This window comes from Scyliorhinus torazame, unplaced genomic scaffold (genome assembly GCF_047496885.1).
Source record: "Scyliorhinus torazame isolate Kashiwa2021f unplaced genomic scaffold, sScyTor2.1 scaffold_1738, whole genome shotgun sequence".
NCBI classification, from domain to species: Eukaryota; Metazoa; Chordata; class Chondrichthyes; order Carcharhiniformes; family Scyliorhinidae; genus Scyliorhinus; species Scyliorhinus torazame.
Window position 1 is genome coordinate 4,074 of NW_027309465.1, and position 25,939 is coordinate 30,012.

A 25,939-nucleotide genomic window follows, 5' to 3' on the forward strand; every position below is an offset into this window, starting at 1 on the left:
AAAGGATCCTCCGCAATCTGGCCACTATCATCTCTTCTTTCCATCCACACGTGGGGGGACTCCTTCCTTTGTCGCCTCACACTGGGTTTAGCCGTGAAAAATTTCCGTTGGGGCTCTCGATAAGAGCCCAAATGTCCGTTAAAACGGGAGGTGCCGAAACGTGCGACTTAGCTGGTCATCGCCGCAACCAGAAGTCGTCAAAAAGTATTTCATTGACTGTGCGCTTTAGGCTGTCCTGCGATTGAGAGAGGTGCTCATTCAACAGTATATAAAATGCGTATTATACCCAGATCCTTTCAGATTCCTAGGAGAAGGTCAGGTCTCCCGAGCCCCAGCTCTGCACGTATGGATCCGCACAGGCTGACAAGAGCGGATTTACCCACTACACGTTTACTGTACTCTCACACGGAGGAAGACTCAATGGAGGACTTAATGATTTCCGGGTGAAATCTGTATGTGCTTCGGTGCAAGTGTCTGCTTTACCTCAAATAGAAATCAAACAGTTTCAAACCATCTTTACTGTTCAAATTCCTTCCAAAAAGGCACAAAGTATGTCAAGGCACAGAAATATATCGTACAGGGAGGAAACACTGAATAAGAGCCAAATATATTATCTCCATGAACCAAGCACAACTCAACAGAAATTGTTAGAAACCACAACATCTGGTGAGAGCAATTCTACCCATACCACACAACTCCACAACCTGATTGATATTTATTGGCTCCAGTTCCTCCTTTTAGGATGCAAAACACTAGGTCCAGAACTGACATTCCAAATTGGTCAAGTGAGCTAAATCAGTGCCCTCACACACGGTGTCTTAAAGAAAAATGATATGGGTTCGAATTGTAGAGCAATTGTCAACAGGGACAAGACCAGCTCACAAGGTGGAGTTTGGGACCCAGGGATTTTTTTATTTTTTTTTAATAAAAGGGGGAACTGGAGATCAATCCCAAAGGGAGGGGATGACAGGGGAGAGGTAGAGACCAACTCGGACAGAATTTAATTCTGGGTAGTTCCCAGATTGTTGTACTTTAAGTCAATGTTAATGCACGATGAACATTTATTTATATACACACACACTTACAAGCATCAATAACTACCCCTAAATGTCACAAAAATGTCACTTATTTTTATATATATTGGGCTTTCGGCTTAGTTAATATTTAGAACTGCAGCCAATATACACAGGACATTGTTATGCATTGAGCAGAGTTCAGAGCTTCAACAAAATTCCATTTTCCATCTCCAACACCTTCTAGAAATTACCCAAACCACACCTCACTTGGTCATAAAATAAAATGTAAAAATGGCAGTCACGTTTGCAATTTCCCTCATTTCTTCGGGAGCAGAACTTCCCAGGAGAAAATCCCCAGCGTCCTCCCCTGGCCAAACAAGCCTGTGTGCAGATTGGGGTTTGAGTGTCCTAATTTAACTCAATTTCAAAAAACAAAGCAGGAGATGTTATCGGTTTAATCCCGCCATGTGCCTCAAAGTTCCTTTGCATAAAGCTATCTAAAATTTGAGCTCTTCAGGTCAAATTGTAATTGCAATTTGGTTTGAGGGAGGCAAGGAGAGATATTTTAAAATATTCATAGGCAGAAATGAGGCACAATCTTCCAAGTGCTTTGCAGTGATGTCTCATATAAAATGTTTAAGTACTGATTACAAGAGCTTGTTTTTCAGGCAAGGAATTGGTGCGGGATGGGACACAATAAACCCCATGCGTGACAGACAGAACTCATACAACCCTAGGAAAATGCCATGAACATTTCAGTGAAATAACCAATTTCAATATTAATTTTTTCCCCCCAAATTACACCCAGGAATCAAAAACATGACTTCAGGTGTTAACTTTTAAACATAGCCTAAAGGATAAACAAAAAATAAAGTAAAAAACTATTTTAATGCAGAATGAAGAGAAAGCTTTGGAACAGTGCAATAGGTAAGTTCTGCTCTTCAGTTGAAACCTGCAGATTTGGCCATCTCACATAATTAAATGGAAGTTTTGTTAAAATTCCAAACCATGATTTTGAGCATAACTACAATTGTCGTAACAGGTCCCTATTTCAACATCTTTTTGCATCGGAATGTGCACACAAAATTTGGTCCAGCTTCAGTTTTTGGAAGTCACTGTTTATGAAGTTCTACAATCAGCAGGCACTTGCGTGTAGCAAACGTAGCTTTTTAAAAAAAAAAAATGATATTACTTTGTGCATTATCCAAGCTTTTAGGAGTTAAACAGCAGCAGAGATACAAACAGTAAAGGATATAGAACAGGAGCATGCACAGCCTATCGCGTGACCAGAGTTACTGCAGCAGAAACTAGATGTACAATGATTTCAGGTTGCAAATTATAGATTCATCTTCAGCGAGTCAAATAAGGTCAGTCTGAGGATTCCTGGCCTCATCCACATCCAGTCATATGGCACTAATTACTCATCAAGGCAGCTAGGCAGTTTTGAAGCATCTGTGCATTGTTCTGAAAGAAATAGAATACACAAGTTTTAGAAGAGGCAGAGAGCGTATATAAACAAAAACAAGCAAGCTCTGCAAAACTTTGCAGTTGGAGTATCGGGTCCTGTGCTGGGCACCACACTCCAGGAAGGATGTCAAGGCATTGCAGTGAGTGCACAGAAGATCTATCAGAATAATAAATGGGATGAGGGGCTTCAGTTGTGTAGATAAACTAGAGAAGCTGGAATGACTTTCCTTCGAACAAAGAAGGGAGGGGGTTTGGGGTAAATTGTTTCCACTAGCAAGAGGGCCAGAGGACACAAATACAAGGTGATTGACAAAACTACCAAAGGGGACTTAAAGTAAGAATCATGATGGTACAGAAGGAGGCCATTCAGCCCATTGAATCCATGATGAGGGTGATTTGAAATGCACTGCCCGAGAAGAAATCAGATTTTTAAAAAAGATGCAGGGCTATGGAGAAAGTGTGGGTGTCAGGCCAATAAAGGTAGAAATTTCAGAGATGGCACAAGGACAATAACTTTCCTCTGTGCTGTATGATTCTATGGAAGTGACATTAGACCAGTTGCTTTTCCAAGTTATGCATCAAACCAACAAGATTACATGTGCTCAGTTGATAAATGCCCAGTGTACAATCAGGCCCTACCATCTTGGCTGGTTCCCTACACAAATCGCTGATAGAACTGGTAGAGACCCAAATGGCCTCCTCCTGTTCTGAAGAAGAGCTAAAAGGACTCAAAAGGACTCTGCTCTCGTTCCTTACCGATCTGCTGCGTTTTTCCCAGCAATCTGTGTTCTGGTTTCAGATTCCAGTATCCGCAGTATTGCGCTTATTTTGCGGCAGTGTTGTACTGATCTAGGATTCTACCTCAGGCAAGCAGAACATACAGGTTGACTTCACAGATTACCTCAAGTCCAGGCGAATGAATATTGGGGAGGGGGCTGAACAGAAGCATCCGTTGCTGCTGTTGAGTATATGAATGTACTGCCATAACGTTTTTGATAAAGTGCCACATAACAAGTTTGCCAGAAAAGTCAGAGCTCATGGAATAAAAAGGGACAGTGGCAGCATGGATAGAAGTTGACTGAGTGACGAGAAACAGAACGGCTATTTCTTAGACTTTAGGAAGATATGGAGTAGAGGTTCCCTGGACTTGGGTGTTAGAACCATCACTTTCCTCGATATACATCGTCTTGGGCACACGGGTCAATTTCAAAATCTGCCAATGACAGGCAGTTAGGATGACGGCGATAGACATTAGGGGACAGACATGCTGCTGGAACAGGCAGACAAAAGGAGAGTATTTAATTTAACACAAGTGCGATGTTGTAGATTTTGATACTCCACTGTGACTGTTCTATGGTTCTACAAACTAGGGACAGATAATGGAGAATGATTCTTGGCACAAAGATGATATGAGTGGGGAGGTTAAAATGTACTTTCAAGGTTCAATTGGCAGCACAGTGGTTAGCACTGTTGCTTCACAGTGCCAGGGTCCCGGGCTCGATTCCTGGCTTGGGTCACTGTCTATGCGGAGTCTGCACGGTCTCCCAGTGTCTGCGTGGGTTTCCTCCCACAAGTCCCGAAAGACGCACTTGTTAGTTGAATTGGACATTCTGAATTCTCCCCGTGTACCCGAACAGGCGCCAGAGTGGTGACTAGGGGATTTTCATAGTAACTTCATTGCAGTGTTAATGTAAGCCTACTTGTGACAATAATAAAGATAATTACTCAATTCAATGTCTTTTTTAAAATTCCATGCAGAGGAACAAAATTTATAATTTCACTCACTGGAGCAACATCGCCCCCTGGTGTGCTGCGTCACACTAGCTGCACAAAATGTCCTCTCAGCAGTTGTTAGTTACAGCTGAGAAATCAGCTTTTGGGTGTCTTATGTACTGACGTGCAGATAATTTGGATGGGATGGGGTAAACACAGATGTGAACATGAATAACAGGTGTGGGTCACGAGCTGTTGTGACAGTGTTGGTATGTCCTGCTACATAATAAATAAAATCAGGCCCATTGTTGTAGACTACTCACTCTGGCATGCTTCAGCTCCAGCTCCGTCATTTCAATCAGGTTTTTACGGAATGCTTCCACTCGCCGGCCTCGGAAAGCAGTCAGCTCTGCAAGCAGGAGAGTAGACAAAGCTTCATCACCACAATATACGAATGGACACTTGAGGGTTTCTAGGGACGTTAGTATCTTGTACCTTGTCTTGCAGAGTCTGAAAGCTTTTCAAATTTTTGACCAGATAGTTGATGCTGTAACTCCACCTGTTTCACATCTTTACCCTTCATTCGTGCTTTGTCTAGAGCTTTGTTGGCACTCTCATAATCAACAAGAGCCCTGGCTCTCCTGTACAGAAGATCCTGATAATAGAAAAATCCTGCATTAATATAGATTTAAGGATATCTGTTCCAAACCAGTGCTACTTTTACAGTACATTTGCAAGTGATCAAATTAAGCTTCGAACAATACTGTAAAATTGAGGACTAGAAACATGGGAGGCCATTCAGCCCCTCGCACCGATTCTGCCATTTAATCAGATCAGTCCTCAGATCCATTTATTTGCGTTGCACCATATTCTTTATATCCTGATCAAACATATATATTTTAAATCAGAGTCTTGAAACCCCCATTGTCCCCCAGCATTTTGGGGCCGAGAACTCCAGATTTCCATGACCCAGTGTGCACAGGAGTTCTCGGTGATTTCCTCCTGAATGGCCCAAGCTCTAAACTTCAGATTATGGCCCCTGGTTCTGGATTCCTTCCCAGGAGGAATTAGAAATCAAAGTGGTGTATCCTGCCTTTGAAGGAATATGCGTGAAGAAGTCACAGTTTAACAAACAACCCAAAAGAAAGAAAAACATTAAAAACGGAGAAATAAGAACATTGGTCCCAATTGTTTTTTCCAATTTGGCAGTGGGGAAAAAAAAGAGAACACAAAATAACATTTGGTTAAACTCCCATGCTTTGTTAAATAACAAATCTGCTACTGGAACTGCTCGTACCACTGTTGTTTCCCGTGCCAAGAAGCTCAATGTGCCATGTGTGGTGATAGCATGGTTTATTTGTGCTGTAATTCATCGACTGACCATTAGGAGTCAGGTGACTTCAGACAGACTGGAGCGCTGGAAGTGAGAGATTGCTTATGCATGTTAATACTGTTATTCATCAGTTGTTTGGTGTATAGTTGTCCCACAATTAATGTTAATAAATCATTTATAGCTTTAGCTGCAAGTGTTCTTGTAATATAAATCAGGCCATCCGACAAGAACATTACACCATGAACATCCAAGTCTTTGCAGTAAGGTCAGTGTGACTGTTCAACTTCTTGTTGCTTGTGAAGCCCTAGCTTACTGGCCTGAAAACTTGTCTTTATACTTCTTGCACTGTTGGATTTGCCAGTTTGTGTTTTACATCTGATCCCATTGCTGCTTTCACCAACAGGGGAAAATAATATAAATACATCTGAAATTTTAGAACTGTCAAATTACATGTAGCAATGTGATAATGGCCAGACAATCTCCTTTGCTGATGTTGTTAAGGGAATAACATTGGCTGGGATACAAAAAAAAAACCAAAACTTGCCTGATTGTGGTGAATGTATAATTACTGATAATTCCCCAGTGCACTGTGTTATGTTATCAACCCCGTGGGCTCCGCCTATGGGCCATTGTGCGGCTTCACCCACAGGGGATATGTTGGGGCATGTACAGGCTCCGCCCATGGCTCCACCCCCTTTACAGGAAGTATAAGAGCTGCTGACCTGAGGGGCCGCCTTCAGTGTTGTACCGGTCACAGGCAGGCGCAGTTCGAAGCTGATTAAAACCACGGTTTACTTCTCCACGTGTCTGAGCTAATTGATGGTCGCATCAATTTAATCAGCTTAAAATACTATTATGAAATCAGCCCTCAAACCTGACAGACTGGAACTCGATCCACAGGCCTCGGAGGCAAAATAAATTTTTTCACATAGGCCTTGAAGCATGGAAGCCAATCTCGCCGCGTCGTCTACGCCATCTGTCACTGACGAACAGAAGCTGAGCCTTCTCCACGCACAGGTGAGCCATCGCATTTCTGTCCAGCTCGACGAAGCCGCTTTCTATACAGAGGCCCTCGCACTACTCGAACGCCTCTATGTGCGGCCTGTGAACAAGGTATACGCGTGACACGTCCTCACCACTCACCGCCAGCGCCCCGTGGGGGGGGGTCGCTAGATGATTACCTATGCGACCTCAAAGCCCTTGCGCGCAACTGTAACTACCAGGCCGTTACGGCCACTCAGCACATGGAGCGCGCCGTCCGAGATTTTTATGTGGCGGGGGTCAGATCGAACTATGTGAGACAGTGCCTGCTCGAAAAAGGGGCCCAGGACCTGGACAACACGGTAAAACTGGCTACCTCTCTGGAGGCCGCTTTTCAGAGCCTTACTGCGTTCCCCACCGATCATGCGACCCCCTCGTGGGCCCCCGACCCGAGACTACCCCAGGCCTGTGCCGCGCGGCCGCCCGCCCATCATGGGGGGGCTACCCTGCTACTTTTGCGGCCAGTCCCAACACCCCCGACTGCACTGCCCGGCCCGCAACGCGAACTGCAGCAGCTGTGGGCGAAAAGGACACTTCACCAAGGTCGGCCTGGCCAGGCCTAAGAACTCTAACTCATAGACCCGATCCACAGACTCACCGGCCCGCAGACCCCGCAAGGTGGCAGCGTGTCTGCCAACTCCGCCTCCGCATAACATGTGCGATCCATGGGGGCCGCCATCTTGGCCATCCTCCCCCACGCAGCCGGCCATGTGCGATCCATGGGGGCCGCCATCTTCCTCACCACCCGCCATACTCGACCAACAGGGGCCGCCATCTGCTACACCGCTCGACGTGTACGACCTACACGGACAGCCATCGCGGGGCCGCCCCAGCACCTCCGATCATGCCGCCGGCTACCCACACCTCAGCGCGGTCACCCTGGACCAGTCGCGACCCAGGCACCTCCAGAGCTCCATGATGGCCGTCCGGGTTAACGGGTACGAGACACCTTGCCTTTTCGACTCCGGGAGCACAAAGCTTCATTCACCCGGACATGGTAAGACGCTGCTCGCTCCCAATATTCCCGACGCAACAAACCATATCCCTCGCCTCTGGGTCGCACTCGGTGCAAATCCAAGGGTGCACTACTGCAACCCTAGCGATACAGGGCGCTGAGTATGCTAATTTTCAACTATGTGCTCCCAGACCTCTGCGCTCCTCTCCTTTTGGGACTAGACTTCCAGTGCAACCTCAGGAGCCTAACCCTGAAGTTCGGGGGACCCCTGCCCCCGCTCACCATATGCAGCCTCGCGACCCTAAAAATCGACCCCCCCGCCTTTCGCAAACCTCACCGCCGATTGCAAGCCAGTAGCCACCAGAAGCAGTCGGTATAGCATGCAGGACAGGACGTTCATTAGGTCCAAGGTCCAGTGTCTCTTGCAGGAGGGGGTCTTAAGAGGCCAGCAATAGCCCCTGGAGAGCTCAGGTGGTGGTCGTCAAGACCGGGGAAAAGTTCCGGATGGTGGTTGATTACAGCCAGACCATTAACCGGTTTACGCAACTCGATGCGTACCCCCTTCCCCGGATTGCAGACATGGTAAATCAGATCGCACACTACCGCGTGTTCTCCACGGTGGATCTGAAGTCTGCATACCACCAGCTCCCAATCCACCCGGAGGACCGCCACTACACAGCGTTTGAGGCAGACAGCCGCCTTTTCCATTTCCTCTGGGTCCCCTTTGGCGTCACAAATGGGGTTTCGGTGTTCCAACGAGCAATGGACCGAATGGTGGACCAGTACGGGCTGCGGGCCACGTTTCCGTACTTGGACAATGTCACCATCTGCAGCCACGATCAGCAGGACCACGACGTCAACCTCCACCGATTTCTCCAAACCGCCCCCAAAAAAAAAAAAAAAAAAAAAACTCAACCTCACCTACAACAAGGAGAAATGAGTTTTCCGCACAACCAGGCGAGCCATCCTCGGCTACGTCGTGGAAAACGGGGTCCTAGGGCCCGACCCTGACCGTATGCGCCCCCTCCTACAACACCCTCTCCCTCACTGTCCCAAGGCCCTGAAGAGGTGCCTTGGATTTTTCTCCTACTACGCCCAGTGGGTCCCCCAGTATGCGGGCAAAGCCCGCCCACTATTTAAGACCATTCTCTTTCCACTGACATCCGAGGCCCGCCAGGCCTTCAACTGCATCAAGGCGGACATCGCCAAAGCTGCAATGCGCGCAGAAGAGTCTGTCCCCTTCCAGGTGGAGTATGACTCCTCCGAGGTCGCTCTCGCCGCCACCCTCAACCAAGCAGGCAGACCGGTAGCTTTTTTTTTTTTTTTTTTTTTTCCACGCACCCTCGCCACCTCTGAAATTCGACACTCCTCGGTCGAAAAAGCCCAAGCCATCGTGGAAGCAGTGCGGCACTCCCTCGTTGGTAGGAGGTTTACCCTCTTCACCGACCAACGATTGGTTGCCTTCATGTTTGACAATACGCAGCGGGGCAAGATCAAGAGTGATAAGATCTTGAGGTGGAGAATTGAACTCTCCACCTATAACTACAATATAGTATATCGTCCTGGGAAGCTCAACGAGCTCCCAGATGCCCTGTCCCGCGGCACATGCGCCAGCGCGCAAGATGACCGTCTACGGGCTATCCACGATGACCTCTGCCACCTGGGGGTCACCCGGCTAGCCCATTACATCAAGGCCCGCAACCTCCCTACTCCACCGAGGAGGTCAGAGCTATAACCAGAAACTGCCAAATCTGTGCGGAGTGTAAACCGCACTTCTATCGACCGGATAAGGCCCACCTGGTAAAGGCATCCCGGCCCTTTGAACACCTCAGTATAGATTTCAAAGGGACCCTCCCCTCCAATAACCGCAACACGTACTTCCTTATCATAGATGAGTTTTCCCGCTTCCCATTTGCCATCCCCTGCCCTGATATGACCACCCCCACTGTCATTAAAGCCCTGCATAGTGTCTTCACCCTGTTTGGTTTCCCCATTTATGTCCACAGCGACAGGGGCTCGTCGTTCATGAGCGACAAATTGTGTCAGTACCTGCTCAGTAAGGACATCGCCTCGAGCAGGACTACCAGTTCTAACCCCAGGGGAAACGGGCAGGTGGAGAGGGAGAACGTGACGGTCTGGAAGACCGTCCTACTGACCCTGCGGTCCAGGAATCTCCCAGTTTCTCACTGGCAGGAGGCCCTCCCCGATGCGCTCCACTCTATTAGGTCCCTCCTTTGCATGGCCACAAACCAGACCCTCATGACAGTTTGTTTGATTTCCCGAGGGGAGCTACCGCAGGGGTCTCGCTTCCATCCTGGCTGATGGAAACCGGGTCCAGTCCTCCTCCGAAAACATGTTCGGAGCCATAAGACCGACCCCCTGGTAGAGAGGGTCCAGCTCCTGCACTCCAACCCACACTATGCGTACGTCGAACACCCCGATGGTCGGCAAGATACCGTCTCCCTCCGGGACCTGCCGCCCGCAGGCTCCAACGCCACTCCCACTACTGCACCCCCCACACTATGTCCCATCCAACCTCCCATGTTCAGCGCCCTCACCCCGATATGGTTCCCGCGCTCCCTCCTACCCGCCACACCGGTCCACAGGAATGAAGCTCCGGAAGAGCCGCTCCCGGAGTCCACGCCTGTGCCTGCTCCGGACCCACTTCCACAGCCACCCGAAGCGGCTGCAACACCAGTGCTTCGGCAGTCACAACGTACAATCCGGGCACCGGACCGACTTAATCTATGAGCCCGTCACCCCCGCCGGACTTCATTTTTTAAATCAGGGGGTGAATGTGGTAAATGTATAATTACTGATAATTCACCAGTGCAGTGTGCTATGTTATTAACCCTGTGGGCTCTACCTATGGGCCATTGTGTGGCTTCACCCACGGGGGTATATGTTGGGGCATGTACAGGCTCCGCCCATGGCTCCACCCCCCTTTTCAGGAAGTATAAGAACTGCTGACCTGCGGGGCCACCTTCACAGGCAGGCTCAAAACCACGGTTTACTTTTCCACGTGTCTTCGAGTGAATTGATGGTCGCATCACTGATCGCCTTCAAAATGGGATCTTTTCTGTCCACCCGAGAAGGCAGACAGGGTCTCTGCCAAAAGACAGCATCCCCGACAGTGTAGCACCAAGTTCTGGTTTAAATCATGGGTTCAAATCTCGAGTGGGGTTTGAACCCATGACCTTTTCGAAAACAGAGTGCTACTGACTGAGCCAAAGTTGACACGGCAGCTTATTTTTGGTCCAAACTGAAAGACTGGAAAAGTTCTCTCCATCTGGCAGCTCTGAGGGGAAGATCATCGTGTTCACAGTGGACCAGCCCCCAGCTGGAAATGGCTGACAGCAGAATGTGAGAAAGATGAAGTGCAGCTATGGACTGATTTTGAAAAACTTGCAAAAGCACCTTTCCACTGCTCCTGGCCCGCTCTTACCTCACTCCAGGATGACACTGAAGCACCAGTAATTTCAGAATTTTGGCATAGCAAATCAATTCAAGAAAGACAATTAAAGAAAAAAAATACAGATTTTGGCCAAAAGTCAGCATTCACAAAAAGAACCAGAAGGAAAATTAAGATTTTAAAAAGTTTCATGCGATTTTTTTCAGCACAGATCTGAAGCACACTCCCTGAAAAGGATAGCGAAAGCATTCAATTGATCGAAAACTACATTCATACTTGGAAATGAAAAACTCACAGGGGCTAAAAGCAAAGAGCAGGGGAGCGGAGGATGAATTGGATAACTTTAAGAACCAGCGTAAGCACAATGCACAAATGGGCTCCTAACACTGTACGGTTCGATGGACAAGATGCTGCAAAGGCAGGAAAATGGCACAGCCATCTTGTGGCTACATTTATATAGCACAGAGAACAAAGTATGAACCAATTTGCTGCCAGAAAGTTACGAGAAGCCAGGGTTGGGTTAATAAGTGACTAATAGGGAGAAAGACATGCACTCATGCACTGCAGTGTAGGGTATAAAGCCCAGTTTGTATTTAGAAAGGTGAACAAACTTCTGTCCTGAAGTCAGCATGCCAGCTCCAGACTATTTTCGGTGGACATTGTTGTTTCCCCCCCCCAAAAAAAATCAGCCAACACAACAACCACTTCTCTGCTACACAAGCACAAAATCACCAAATAGAAAGTTAGCCTTGGTGTCTGAATAATGATCCTCCACTGTTGCTGGAGCTCCCTCGCCAACAGCGCAGTGGGTGTACCTACACCACATGGGCTGCAGCGATTTCAAGGCAGCTTACCATCACATGGATAATAAATGCTGGTGGAGCCAGTGAAGCACACACCCCATCAGCAAATAAACACATTTGTTTTCTTAAAAAGAGAAGCACTTGGTTAGATCAAATTCGCGAACAGGCTGGTTTGTTGAAAAGAAAAAAAATCACATGTACTGAAAAGCAGTCAGTGAAGAGTTTCTGTCCACTGAATTGATACCCTTAGATTTGTAGTTCAGGGTCATATTTAAGTGAAACAAGCTAAATTGTATTGGACACTATCTGCAAATGTATGTTAAATGTCAGAGCCTACAAAAGCCCCAACTGGTCCAGGAAGCCTCAGAATTCTACACAAGTACAGGTGAAGTGAAAGTACTGCTGTCACTAGGCTGCTGCAGAGAGTTTGACATATTTTTATATTGTACAAATGGAGCAATGTTATATTAGGAGCAAATGCATTTTTAAAAAAAATTTAGAGCACCCAATTAATTTTTTCCAATTAAGGGGCAATTTAGCGTGGCCAATCCACCTACCCTGCACATTTTTGGGTTGTGGGGGCGAAACCCACGCAGACACAGGGAGAATGTGCAAACTCCACACGGACAGTGACCCAGAGCCGGGATCGAACCTAGGACCAGTGCCGTGAGGCCGCAGTGCTAACCCACTGCACCACCATGCTGCCCTTGGGAACAGATAAATAACCCAGTAGCCCTATCCCAGTAAAGCACAGGGAAGATAGTTTGAATTTATTCTTCTGCATAAACATCAAGATCAAGATCAAATGACATACCCTGAAAATCAAAACTAGGTCTGGGGAATGACAACCAAAGGACCAATTACAAAGGAAAAAAATCTTTGGCAGGAGGAGAAATAGTAATCCTAATCCCTATTTATTGTAACAAAACAAAATGATAGCACCATTCTGAATGGGCCGAGTGGCCTTGTATGATGAGCAAATCGCGAAATCTCTGGATGACTTCCAGGGTTACAAACCTGAAAGAGGCAATATTGAAAACTAACATGCTTCAGTTGTTACCTTTGCTGCCTGTATATCTCTCATATAGTATTTCAACAGTTCTGTCAGCTTCAAGTCTTCATCACTCGACACTCGTCCTTCTACTTTCTGTAGTTAAGGGGGAAGAAATGATCAGCAAAAGGAAACTCTGCTTTAGAACTAAGCCAGAATCGACAGTCAAGTTAATTTTAACCAGAAATGTAAACATTTGACACAATTAATTATTCGAAAGTACCACTTTTGGTAAAGATTTGACTATTACAGGTTGCAGCACAAGTGCCACACCATCACTCGCCTCTACAGTTAGCAGTTTGTGAGATTCACATGTCAGACACTAGCCGAAACATCACTGCAGCCACCATGGCTGAAATAAATGTTCCCTCTAATCTTTTTGTTGTGCGCTGCCTATTTGTTGCATGGGGCATATTCACCAAGGCTTTTATAGCAGCACGCCCCAAATCAATGGCTATACCATTTAGACCCCCACACACACCATTAGGCTTTCTTTGCTCAAATTGGCACTTGACTCGCGTTAAGGAAACCAGTCTGATGGGCATAAGCTGGACATCAAGAGAGTGAGGTGGTGCTGTATTGTACTAAATCTTTTGGCTCTGGAGTAAGTTCACGGAAAGATAAATCACTAGTTGCATGGTGTACAGAAAACAACCTCTCTCTAAACGTCGGAAAGACCAAGGAACTGATCATTGACTTCAGGAAGCGTAGCACAACACACCCCTGTCTGCATCAATGGCTCCGAAGTGGAGATGGTCGATAGCTTTAAGTTCCTGGGGGTCGCCATCACCAACAGTCTGTCCTGGTCCACTCACGTTGATGCAACAGTCAAGAAAGCCCAACATCTCTACTTCCTACGGAAGCTAAAGAAATTTGGCATGTCTGCATTGACTCTCACAAACCTCTACAGATGTGCCATAGAGAGCATCCTATCTGCCTGCATCACAGCCTGGGATAGCAACTGCTCGGCCCAAGAGTGTGGTGCACTCAGCCCAACGCATCACACAAGCCTGCCACCCGCACATTGATTCTGTCTACACCTCCCGCTGCCTCAGAAAGGCAGACAGCATTATCAGAGACTCCTCCCACCCAGGCTTTGCCTTCTTCCAGACCCTTCCATCAGGCAGAAGGTACAGAAGTCTGAAGACCCACACATCCAGACATAGGAACAGCTTCTTCCCCACAGCTACTAGACTCCTCAATGACTCCCCCTCGGACTGACCCGTTCCCTGTAAGAACACTATTCACGGCATCCTAGGCTGCTCTTGCTCATGTATTTGCTTTGTTTGGCCCCTTGTTTCGCACTGTAACCAATCACTGTTTGTTGATGTACCATTTGTCAATGTACTCTGTCGATTATTCTTTTTTTGTCCACTACGTCTGTACTGTGTACATTCCTTTGACTGCAGAAAAATACTTTTCACTGTAATTCGCTACACGTGACAAATCTGTTCCAGCATTTGTTTTTAAGATTATGGCTGGGTGTCAAATTCCATTTATCTGCTTTTGCTTCACATCACACATAATGATCACGTAAACAAAAAAAAACAACAACAAATCTCAATCTTAATCTTGAGACATTCCGGGTCACAACATTTCACAGCCTTTGGGTAGTGAATCGAATTTGAGATGTGTTATTTCTTGGAGCCTTCATAACAGAGTTCTAACTTGGAAGACAGTACCTTTCTTGTGCTGGAAACCTGTATTTAACTATGGCCAGTGTAGGATATCAAAATAAACCTTCTGTTTTCTTTTCCTCTACCCTCCCAAATTCCAGTTGTGACCAGTGATTAAAATACACCTCAGAGCTGTTAAATACCAGGTGTCATCAAGTCAGTTGATGAAGCTCCTCACTGTCTCTCTCCCATGATTCTTGCCAATTGCTTTCATTTTCTTTGGCTTTTCTTCCAAAATTTTGCCTTTCAAACAACACATACAGAAACGATGTGCAGGATAAAGACCATCTAGGCCTGCTCTCAGGTCGCCAGTCCCCCTGCATCACAACAGAGAGCCCACTAGACAGTGGGAGCAACAGAAGAGGCTTAACAGATAAAGAAAAAACATAAAATTGGGGACTGCACAGTGGTTAGCACTGCTGCCTCACAGCATCAGAGGCCGGAGTTTAATTCCAGCCTTGGCCAACTGTGTGGTGTTTGCACTTTCTCCCCGTGTCTGCATGGGATTCCTCCCACAATCCAAAGAAGTGCAAGTTAGGTGGATTGACCATACTAAATTGTCCTTTAGTGTCCAAAGAGTGTAGGTTAAGTGGGGTTACAGGGATAGCACGGGGAGTGGGCCTGGGTGGATTGTTCTTGTTCTTTCAGGAGGAGGTACAGTGTAGACTTGATGGGCCTCCTTCTGCACGATAGGAATTTTACAGCTCTATAAACCGGCAGAAAAGTGGAAAATACTTCCGAAACCTCCTTACTAGATGGAAACCAGCCCAGGAGACTACATTGACCAAGTTTATTATTCCCACAACAGTTCGGCCCAGACATTTTATAAAAAAAAAAAAAAATTTTGTTCAATTAAGGGGCAATTTAGCATGGCCAATCCACATACCCTGCACATCTTTGGGATGTGGGGGCGAAACCCACGTAGACACGGAAGAATGTGTTCTGCCCAGATGTATCAGAGACATAGAAAATAGGAAAAGGCACTCATTTGGCCCTTCGAGCCTGTTCCGCCATTCATCATTATGGCTAACCATCCAATTCAATAGCCTGATCGTGCCTCCCCCCCTTTGATTCTCTTTCCGCCCCCCCCATATTCTTTTATCAAGTGCTATATCTAACACTTTCTTGAAAACAATGTTTTGGCTTAAACGTCTTCCTGTGGTAATGAATGCCACAGGCTGACCAGTGTCTGGGTGAAGAAATTCCTCCTCATCTCAGTATTAAACAGTCTACCCCGTATCCTCAGACTGTGACCTCTGGTTCTCCATCGGGAACATTGTTCTTGCATCTAACCGGTCTAGTCCCGTTAAAATTTTGTAGGTTCCTATGAGATACCCCTCATTTTTCTGAACTCCAGCGAATACAATTCTAACCGACTCAACCTCCCCTTGTACGTCAGTCCTGCCATCCCAGGAATCAGCCTGGTAAACCTTCGCTGCACTCCTTCCACAGCAAGAATATCCTTCCTCAGCTAAGGAGACCAAAACTGCACACTCCAGGTGTGGCCTCAACAAGGCCCTGTACAATTACAGCAAGACATCCCTGCTCCTGCACGCAAAATCTCTTGCTTTGAAGGCCAACCTACCATTTGCCTTCTTTACTACCTGCTGCACTGCATGCATACTTTCAGTGACTGGTGTACGGGGACACCCAGGTCTTGTTGCACAGTCCCCTCTCCTAATTTATGGCCATTCAAATTATAATCTGCCTTCCTGTTTTTTGCTACTAAAGTGGATAATACACATTTATCCACATTTTACTGCATCTGCCATTCATTTGCCCACTCACTCAACTTATCCAAATCACACTGAAGTATCCCTGCATCCTCACCACAGCTCACCCTCCCACCCAGCTTTGTATCATAACCAGGGTTAAAGAACTAGCCAGCTCAAATATTAAAAATACCCTTCCAATAATGACTTTGAATTGCTGGGAATAATTTATTTGGGCTTTACTCAGCACAAACCACGAAGTTCCCCCAAGATATTCCTGGCTTGCACCCACTGGTCATTACGACTTGCAACGAGGATGTTAATAACTAGCTGAGAATTAACTCTCAAATCATCTATCAGGAAACTGTCCCACCTCAGTGAATCATCCAGTTAACAGAATCAAAAGTCCATGAACCAAAGTGCGGTCTTCAAGTAAGGTTTTATTTTCAGTCTTTCCACCCCTCCACAGGATGTCACCACTTGTGCAAATTAACAAGTTTGCAGTTTTTAAAAAATTTGATGAATTTTAGTAATATCATTCAAAATATAATCAACGAATGAGCTGAAAGGAGTTAGTCTATCCAAAAAGTTGTCATCCTACAGAGTCATCTGTTTATTGGTATTACATGAAGGTGCAAGCCCAAATTAACACTCAAGCCATTGGTTGGAAAAAACAACAAAGATGCTGACAGGGAGACGGATTTAAGAATCCATCAAATAGTTAGTTGACTGTCGAACAAAAAAAAAAATCTGTCAAAGCATCAGTGAAGACGGTGCCAAGACAGGTAAAGTGGAGTGGAGCTACAGGTCACCCACGATGGTGGAACAGGGTCGTGGGGCTGAATAGTGCATTCCCTACAAAAACTTAACAAACGTCGGTATTTAATGAACCAATAAATAACATGCCGTACGTTAATACGTTTTTTAAACAAGGATCTGCTTTCATTCATGTATTTTTCATTTAGTACCCAAAATGATTCGGACACTACTTGTGACAATAAAGATGATTAATACTTACCCTGAGTTTCTCAAAAAGCTCACAAAGTTTCAAGTAGTAGCTAGAAAAAAAAAATCATATTTTCTTTCATAAAGAACGATTTCAGTAATTTCCCACGTTATTCTTCTCTTCACCGACATAACGACCATGAACAAACTAAATGGGGCTTCAGGTGTACTGAAGACTCGATCTTTCCAACTTAACAGTGAAACACCTTTCAAACCCCAGAAACCTGTTCTAATCCCACCCCCCGCTCCCCCTCATTGGGTAAAGTGCAAGTTTCAAGACAAAGTGCTTTGATTGACAGCCCTGCCACCGCCTTGAACATCCACACCCTCCATCACCGGCTGTAGTGCGCAATCCACAGGAAACACTGGAGCAACGTTCGAGGGGCAACGCTCACCTCTTCCACTACCAAAAATGCCCACCCCCACCCCTAAAGAACCACCAAGAAAAACACAAGGGGAGCTGGTACATGGCAAAACCAATGCCCTCAAATTCCAAAAAGCCACATACTATCCAGACTTGAGAACAGTCGCCATTGCCAGATCAAAATCAGGGAATGTCTTCATCGCACGGATTGCAATGAATCAAAAAGGCGGCTCATCACCACCTTCTCGACAGAGCAACGAGGGAAGGACAAATAATGCCGACCTAGTCCAAAACAGCGCAAATGGGAATTTCACAATAAGGCATGTCGCGCAGAGGTTCAACCAGGAGGTGACCACACATGACAACCAAAGGACTCACTTGTTCAGTGGAGCTTTATTTTCTATTGCAAGTTCATTGCAGGAAGAGGATAAATGAAGGTAATCGTCAGAAACGTCTGGGGAAATAAAGACCGCTCCCATCAACTCAATTTATACTCGAGATCATTTTTTCAAAAACATTGCGTAAAAGTCAATATTAATTCTTAATAAAACAAAAACAGTGAATGTCGCTAGCCGATATAGACATACTTCTGTGAGATCTTGTCATTTTTTCTGCTTTTGTTGCCGAATCTTTAATTTTGATGCCATACTCGACAAGAAATGTCTTCTCGTGTTCAAAGAATTCATCACCATCCTGCAGAAGCAAAAAAGTGTTAATTGTTGTGTTTTTTTTTTTTAAAAAACACTGATGTTACATTGGGCCATTCAGGAGTGATTTCAGGAAGCGCTTCTTTATAAAGGCTAGTGGAAATCTGGATCCTTCCCCCCCCCCCCCCCCCCCTCATGAAGCTTGGTAGGTTTTTTGTTGGGCACTGGTATCAAGGATATGGAGCCAAGGATGGTAAACTGGAGCTAAGTTATAGACCAGCCATATCTAATTGGATGATAGAAGACATGAGGAGCTGAACGGCCTGCTCCTGTCCCTGTGGCCCACAACCAGTGCCTCCTGGAACTCCCCTCAAGTGCCCTCAACTACAGGTGCTAGGCTCCAAGCTGACCTGGGAAATCAGGTTTCATTAGAAACAACTTCAGGCATCGGCATTCCAAAGTTACCTAGTTTCTAAAGGCAGTTCTGGCACAGCGTTAAATTGGCAGACTATCCACCTAAAGATTACATTACATGGCATTTAACAGCACTGAAATAGGTAATTCAACCCAAAAAGGTCTAAGTCAGTTTTATACTGCAGACAAGCTTCCACTCGTACTTCTTCATCCAACCCAATCAACATACCCTTGTATTCCTTTCTCCCTCACATGCATATGTAGCTTTCCCTTCAATACACCCATGCTCCTTACCTCAAGCTCATCCTATTTTGATAACATGGATGAAGACATTCCTCAAACTCCCTACTGGAGTAGGGGCCTTACATAGACCAGAACAAACACATTCATAATTTGAAAGATCTCCATTAGCCCACTCCTCGGCTTTCCCTTTCCTGGAGAAGAGCGCCCAGCCTTTCCTACCAAGTATAACATCTTAGTTCTGGTACCATGGCTTTATTTTGCACCTTTCTTTAAAAATATATATTTGATTTCAATCAGTTACATTAACAAACTGTTATTAACTTGTGTCATGAGAGAGTCCCTTTAAGAAAAATGTGTTTTATCAATGGCTGCAGTGATGCCATTGAGAGAGTGGAGCTGGAATTCGGGGCGAAATTCTCCGTTATCGGCGGAAAGTCCGCCGATCGGCGCAAAAAACGGCGCAAATCCGACTTGCGTCACGTCGGATAAATGGGTCGATAGTCTGCGGCCCGAAATGGGCTAGCAGCGACGTGACGGGATCCGCGCTTGCGCAATGGTTCACGCCGTGCAGCGTCATACGCGCTGCACGGCGTGACGGCTCATAAGGCCGCGCTGCTCCCCCCCCACCCGACCGGAACACCCGACCGCAACACCCGACTGGATGGCTGGCCGCCGCTCAGCCCCGAGGTTCGAGTCACGCGATGTGGAGGCGCTACTGGACGCGGTGGAGCAGAGGAGGGACGCCCTGTATCCCGGGCACGGCCGCAGAGTTGCCCCACGCCACAGCCGGCGTCTGTGGAGGGAAGTGGCAGAGGCTGTCACCGCTGTGGCCCTGACACCACAGACAGGCACCCAGTGCCACAAGAAGGTGAACGACCTCGTCAGAGCAGGCAGGGTGAGCCTCCCCCATATTCCCCCTCCCCCAAGTGAATCCAGCCCTAACCTTAACCTCTGCAATGCAGGCGCAACCGATGGCGTGCATTCATATACCTGCCTAACAGTGTTGCCTTTTACCCCTGCCACCCCCCCCCCACAGGAGAAGCGCGCGCACAACAATAGGGAGCATGTGAGGACTGGAGGAGGCCCCGCTGATGAGAGGCCACTGACCGTACATGAGGAAAGGGCCCTGGAACTGGCTGGTGGACCGGGAGGTTGCTGATGCAGAGGTCGGGGGCGTAGTAGCAAGTGAGCCACCGACAGCCCGTCCCCATATCCCCCCTCCCCTATATCCCCCTCCCCTGTATCACCTGATCACTGCCTGATGTCTAACCATGCATGCTTCATTGTGTATCGCAGGACCAAACGTCCAGGCACCCATCCCCGCAGATGCAGACCGCCCGCAGGATGCCCCTCGCACACCACGGGAGACGGAGAGACCTGGAGCAACAGGGAGACGACACCCCAGTCACGTGCGGGAGCGACCACCCAGCGATGAGGGGGGCAGCCACAGGCCCCCATCACATCCGAGCCGGGACACCACTACCCGGGACACCACTACCCGGGAAGACGAAATACCGGACAGTGACTCAGAGTGGATGGGTGGAGACGAACCCCCACCCCAAAGTGCCATGGAGTCAGAGTGGGACAAAGAGCACGACACAACGCCACTGCTGTCACCAACATCCTCCACCATCGCAGAAACACTCACCTCGGTTGGGCACTTTAGTGATGAGGCGTCTGGTACACTCACTGGTGCGCACAACACAGCCGTCCCGGTACAGCAGGTGGAGGTAGGAGCAGCAGAGGGGCCGGGCGGTCAGAGGGCAGCCCAGCCCAAGCGAACATCTGCTGCCCAGATGGATCCCGGGTTCCTGGAGTTACCACACCCACACACAGATCCGATGCAACCACCGACCCGGAGACAAGCGAAGAGGGTGACGGGCGGCTTGCGGCGGCTGCGGTCGCAGGTGGAGGAGTCCACCCGCGTCCAGGAGCTGGAAGTGGTGCCGGTCATGCGTGCCACCCAGGCCGACACCGCACGGGTGGCGTCCGCGGTGGAGGCAATGGGTGCGACGGTGTCAGACATGGGGAACGGTTTGCGAGGCCTGGGGCTTTCCGTGCAGGCGGCGTCTGTGACCCAGGAAATGGCTGCCCTCTCACAGGAGGCCATGAGCCAGTGCCAGCGCCAGATGGCAGAGGCGCTCAACGCCATGGCCCAGTCTCTGCAGGCCATGGCCCAGTCTCTGCAGGCCATCGGCGCCAGTGGCCATGTGCGAGCCGGCGTCGCACTGTCAGACAGGGTTTGCCAACCCCCTGGGCTCCATGGCTGCAAACCTGCAGACCCCTGTCGATACCAGCACGGGCCTCCAGGACTGGCAGCGCCAGATGTCGGGGGGGCGTCGGATGGCCAGTCCGTTCGCATTCCCCACCCATGTAGAGGCCTGGGGGCCATCGGGCACCCCGAGGGAGGAGGAGGTGGTGTGGTCCGTCCCGGCTCCCTCTGTAGGGGAGGTCCCGGTACACCGCGACACCTCGGACTCCCCCCCCTTCCGTCCCAGGTGCATCGGGTGGGCAACGGGCAGGACAGGCTGGCAGCTCGCCATCCCAGTCGCCCGGGCCGCAGCCTGGCCCATCTAGGCCAGGACACCCCAGGAAACGGCCGCCAAAGGGATCCAGTGTCAGAGGGCAGGAATCACAGGAGTCCACCTCCAGTTCTGCTGTACAGTCTGGGGAACCACGTAGACGTAGTCAAAGGGCCCGTAAGGCCAAACAATTAGACACTGAGTAAGTTGGCACGGTTGCAGGGCACAGATGAGCTTTAGGGGCTAGGGCACGTGCATGAACTCCTTTGGTTATTAAAGTCAATGTTACACCGACAGAAGCTGCCTTTGTGCTCTGTCCAAAGTGTGCGGGGGTGTCATGTATGTTGAGCGCAAGTGTGTGTGTGAGGGGTGGTCTTACTTCAGCCCCAGGTGAGTCTGCCCCCTTCCCCCTGGGCCGCCATCAACACCCCCCGGGCAGAGGACGGGACCGTGCGCTGCAGTGTCACAGCCGCATGCAGGGATGGTCCGGGTGGATGGTGGTACTGTGGCCATGGGTCAGACATAGTCCAACGATGTAGAGCCAGGAGCTCACCGCAGGACGGGTTGTCATCATCCTCCATGGCCTGCGATAGACACGCGTCCACCCGCAACTGAGAGAGCCCGGCCCGTTGTGCCGCAGGTGGATCGGCAATGGGGGGGGGGGGGGGGTGCATGCGGGTGGGGTGGGTGGGGTTGGGGGGGGGGGGGGGGGTGCTGGGTGGGTGGATGGGTGGTCGGCTGTTGCCATGGTGTGCGGTCAGTGGCCATACTACCCGATTCCCACGCCCATCTAGTCAGTGAAGCGGGCGTCTATCAGTCTGTCCCGTGCCCGCAGGGCCAGTCAGTAACGGTGGACAGCCACCCGCCTGTGTCTACCCAGTCTGCCCTGACCATTACCCCCATCCCCCTCATCTGGGGAGGACTGCGCCTCTTCCTGCTGCTCCTCCACTCCTCCCTCCTCTGCCTGCGGCACATCGCCCCTCTGTTGGGCTATGTTGTGCAGGACGCAGCACACCACAATGATGCGGCCGACCCTATCTGACCGATACTGGAGGGCGCCCCCAGAGTGGTCCGGGCACCTGAAACGCATCTTCAGCACGCCAAAGCACCTCTCGATCACTCCCCTTGTCGCTACATGGGCATCATTGTAGCGGCTCTCCGCCTAATTGCGTGGCCTCCGTACAGGCGTCATCAGCCACGATCGCAATGGGTAGCCCCTGTCACCCAGCAACCAGCCCCTCAGCCGGGGATGGCGTCCCTCGTACATGCCGGGGATGGATGACCGCGACAACACGAATGAGTAGTGTACACTGCCTGGGTGACGGGCGCAGACGTGCAGGATCATCATGCGGTGGTCGCAGACCACCTGTACGTTCATCGAATAGGTCCCCTTCCTATTAGTGAACAAGGCCCTGTTATCTGCAGGTGGCCGCACGGCGACGTGCATCCCATCGATCGTGCCCTGGACCATGGGGAACCCGGCCACGGCAGAGAAGCCCACGGCCCGGGCATCTTGGCTGGCCCGGTCCACGGGGAAGCGGATGTAGCGGTGCGCCATGGCATAGAGGGCATCTGTCACTGCCCGGATGCACCGGTGCACCGATGTCTGCGATATGCCTGACAGGTCCCCACTCGGTGCCTGGAATGACCCCGTTACATAAATGTTCAGGGCCACCGTAACCTTGACGGACACGGGGAGAGGGTGTCCCCCGCCAGTGCCACGCGGTGACAGGTGTGCCAGCAGGTGGCAGATGTGTGCCACGGTTTACCGGCTCATCCGGAGTCTCCTCCTGCATTCCCGGTCCGTGAGGTCCTGGTATGACTGCCTGGGCCGGTACACACGGGGCGCCCTTTGGTGCCTCCGTTGCCGTGGGGCCGCGACGTCCTCCTCCCCCTCCTCGTCCTGTCGGTCGGGTGTCCCTCCAGCCTGGGCGGCTGCCGCCTGCCACTCTGCAGCAGCCTGCGCCGCCTCTGGCACGCTCCTCCTCCTCATCCAGGGCAACAGACATGAGCGGCTGCCGCCACGGGGGGGGTCATCATTGCCCATATCCCCTCCTCCCCCCAGCCAGGTGGCATGGACCGCATGGGTCCAACTGTTGGAGGCTGGCACCTGGCCAGGTGGACCAACTCACTTGCCCTCCCCTCCCCAGCACCCACCCCCCCCCCCCCAACCTCCACCCCGGCACGGACCCCCCCCCCCCCCCCAACCTCCACCCCGGCACGGACCCCCCTCCCCCCCGGCACGGACCCCCCAACCTCCACCCCGGCACGGACCCCCCCCCCCCCCAACCTCCACCCCGGCACGGACCCCCCCCCCCCCAACCTCCACCCCGGCACGGACCCCCCCCCCAACCTCCACCCCGGCACGGACCCCCCCCCCCCATCCCCGGCACGGACCCCCCATCCCCCTCCCCGGCACGGACCCCCCCACCCCATCCCCCTCCCGGCACTCCCCCGGAGCCCAGCCTACTCTAACCACCCCCCCCTCCCCGCCGCACACACCTCTCCTCACGCATTCAGACTGCGGCCACGCCATCGCCTGCCCAGAGCCAACCCCCCAGGCCGTCACTCACCTCCACGCTGGTCGGCGTGAACCTGGAGCACAGGGTCACGCCGATGAAAAGGAGGTTTAATTTACGTCGACGTGAACGGTCATCACGTCGACGGGACTTCGGCCCATCCGGAAGGGAGAATATCGGCAGGCCGAAAATCGGCTGCCTTGCGCAGACCCGTGACATTCTCCGCTGCAGCGGCGCCATTAACGCCCCGCCGACTTTTCTCCCTTCGGAGACTTCGGCAACCGGCAGGGGCGGGATTCACGGCGGCCAACGGCCATTCTCAGACCCTCTGGGGGGGTCGGAGAATGACGCCCCATGTCTTTCACTTATGTTTTGAGCTGGGAGCTGCTGTGTGTCTTAAGTTTTGTTTTCAGTTGAAAGCTGTATTCAACAACAAGAATGTTGGAGTCTCTCTCTATGTTAAAAAGGTGTTCAGATCACTTCATAATTTAAAAGTGATACCTGCTTTCTGTAGAGATTTCAAACCTGCTGTCTTTTGATTTATGGACGTTGTTAGGAAAGTTATTAAGGGTTACCTATAAAGTATTGTATCTGTGGGGATTATCAGTGTTGGTAGTTGATAAACTGTTTACTGTGTCTATAAAGTGTTAACAGAATGTATAGAATAAGCATGGTTTTGTTTTAAACATACTTTAGCTCTCTGTTGCATCACACCTGTAAAGTGGGCCCTTGTGCACACCATAACCAAAATCTGTTAAAAGTTGTGGGTCAAGTGAACTCCATGATATACCTTGATGTTCTCTAAACCCTGGCCCATAATACTTGCAACAAGTTACAAACAGTTTAATTTCCCCCCCCCCCCTCCTCAAATAATGCCCTATTTTACCTTCCTACCCCCCAGCTCCCCCTCCTCTTTGGCAATGAAAAATCATTTAAACAGCGACAGATCAGCTTCCATCTCAGCAAGAACCTTTCTTCTGACTGAGTACGTATTTAATTTTCTCGAACTTCAAGAATTCGAGCCAGATCTCCCAGCCATGCCGAAAACCCAGGCGGCATCGCCGATCTCCAATTAATTAGCATTCACCGCCTTGCAATCAGCAAGGTGAAGGCCACCACGTCAGTTGCCCCCCCCCCCCCCCCCCCAACACCCAAACAGCTCCGGCAATTCTGAAACCCGAAAGGGCACGGTGTCAGCTTGACCCACACTATCTCTGATATGGTGTCAAACACTGCAACTCAAACTGCTCAACTTTGAGCATTCCCAGAGCCTTTTCACAACAGAGATCAGAACTGTGCACAGTAATGTGGTCTAACCAAGGGTTGTTTGAAGTTAAACATTAGCTTCTCTGCTTTCAGTTCTAGCACTCTAGAAACTAATTTTTACAAAAAATTTAAAGTGCCCAATTCTTTTTTCCCCCCCCAATGAAGGAGCAATTTAGTGTGGCCAATCCACCTACGCTGCACATCTTCGGGTTGTGGGGGTGAGACCCACGCAGACACTGGGAGATGTTCAAATTCCACACAGACAGTGACCCGGGGCCGGGATTGAACCTAGGTCCTCGGCGCCGTGAGGCAGCAGTGCTAACCACTGCGCCACCCTACTAGAAATGAATTTCAGTGCTTCATTTGGCTTTTGTGACCTTATTAACCTGCATCATTATCAATTGGAGTTTCTGTTCCACCTTTCAACAGTTTGAGTAACCTGTAGTCAGTTTTCTGGAGCCAGCTTGCTAGCCGGTAAACTACGGTTCCACATCTTCTGACCCGAAGATTAATGTTCAGGCAGCAGCAAAAACTCTGATGATTCAGGTACAACGGCCATTGAAAACAATGCAATTAAATCTTCTCAAGGACTCTCTGAAACACTTTTCCCACTGCACTTATAACCCCAAGTTACCTTTTGATCCCAATTTTCCCCACACACATTTTTAAAAAATGACCAGTTACCTTGGCTCCAGAGACAAGTACTTCATCAGCAGTCTTCATCACACTCTTTAAAAAACCACCAAACATCTCCTTTGTGTTCTTCCTTCGAACACTTAG

The 25,939-nt window shown here is 49.5% G+C and overlaps 1 protein-coding gene across 1 annotated transcript; it reads right to left on the reverse strand.

Annotated features, from left to right (window-relative positions):
- Positions 1–500: 500 nt before the first annotated feature.
- On the reverse strand, positions 501–25,939 carry LOC140407648 (sorting nexin-5-like; the record flags this gene model as incomplete). The annotated part of the gene is made up of 8 exons (XM_072494984.1): positions 501–2,480; positions 4,520–4,605; positions 4,692–4,851; positions 12,801–12,887; positions 17,198–17,237; positions 17,927–18,002; positions 18,136–18,241; positions 25,844–25,939. Coding segments are annotated over 8 exons (702 nt in total), but the record flags the coding sequence as incomplete, so codon positions are not given.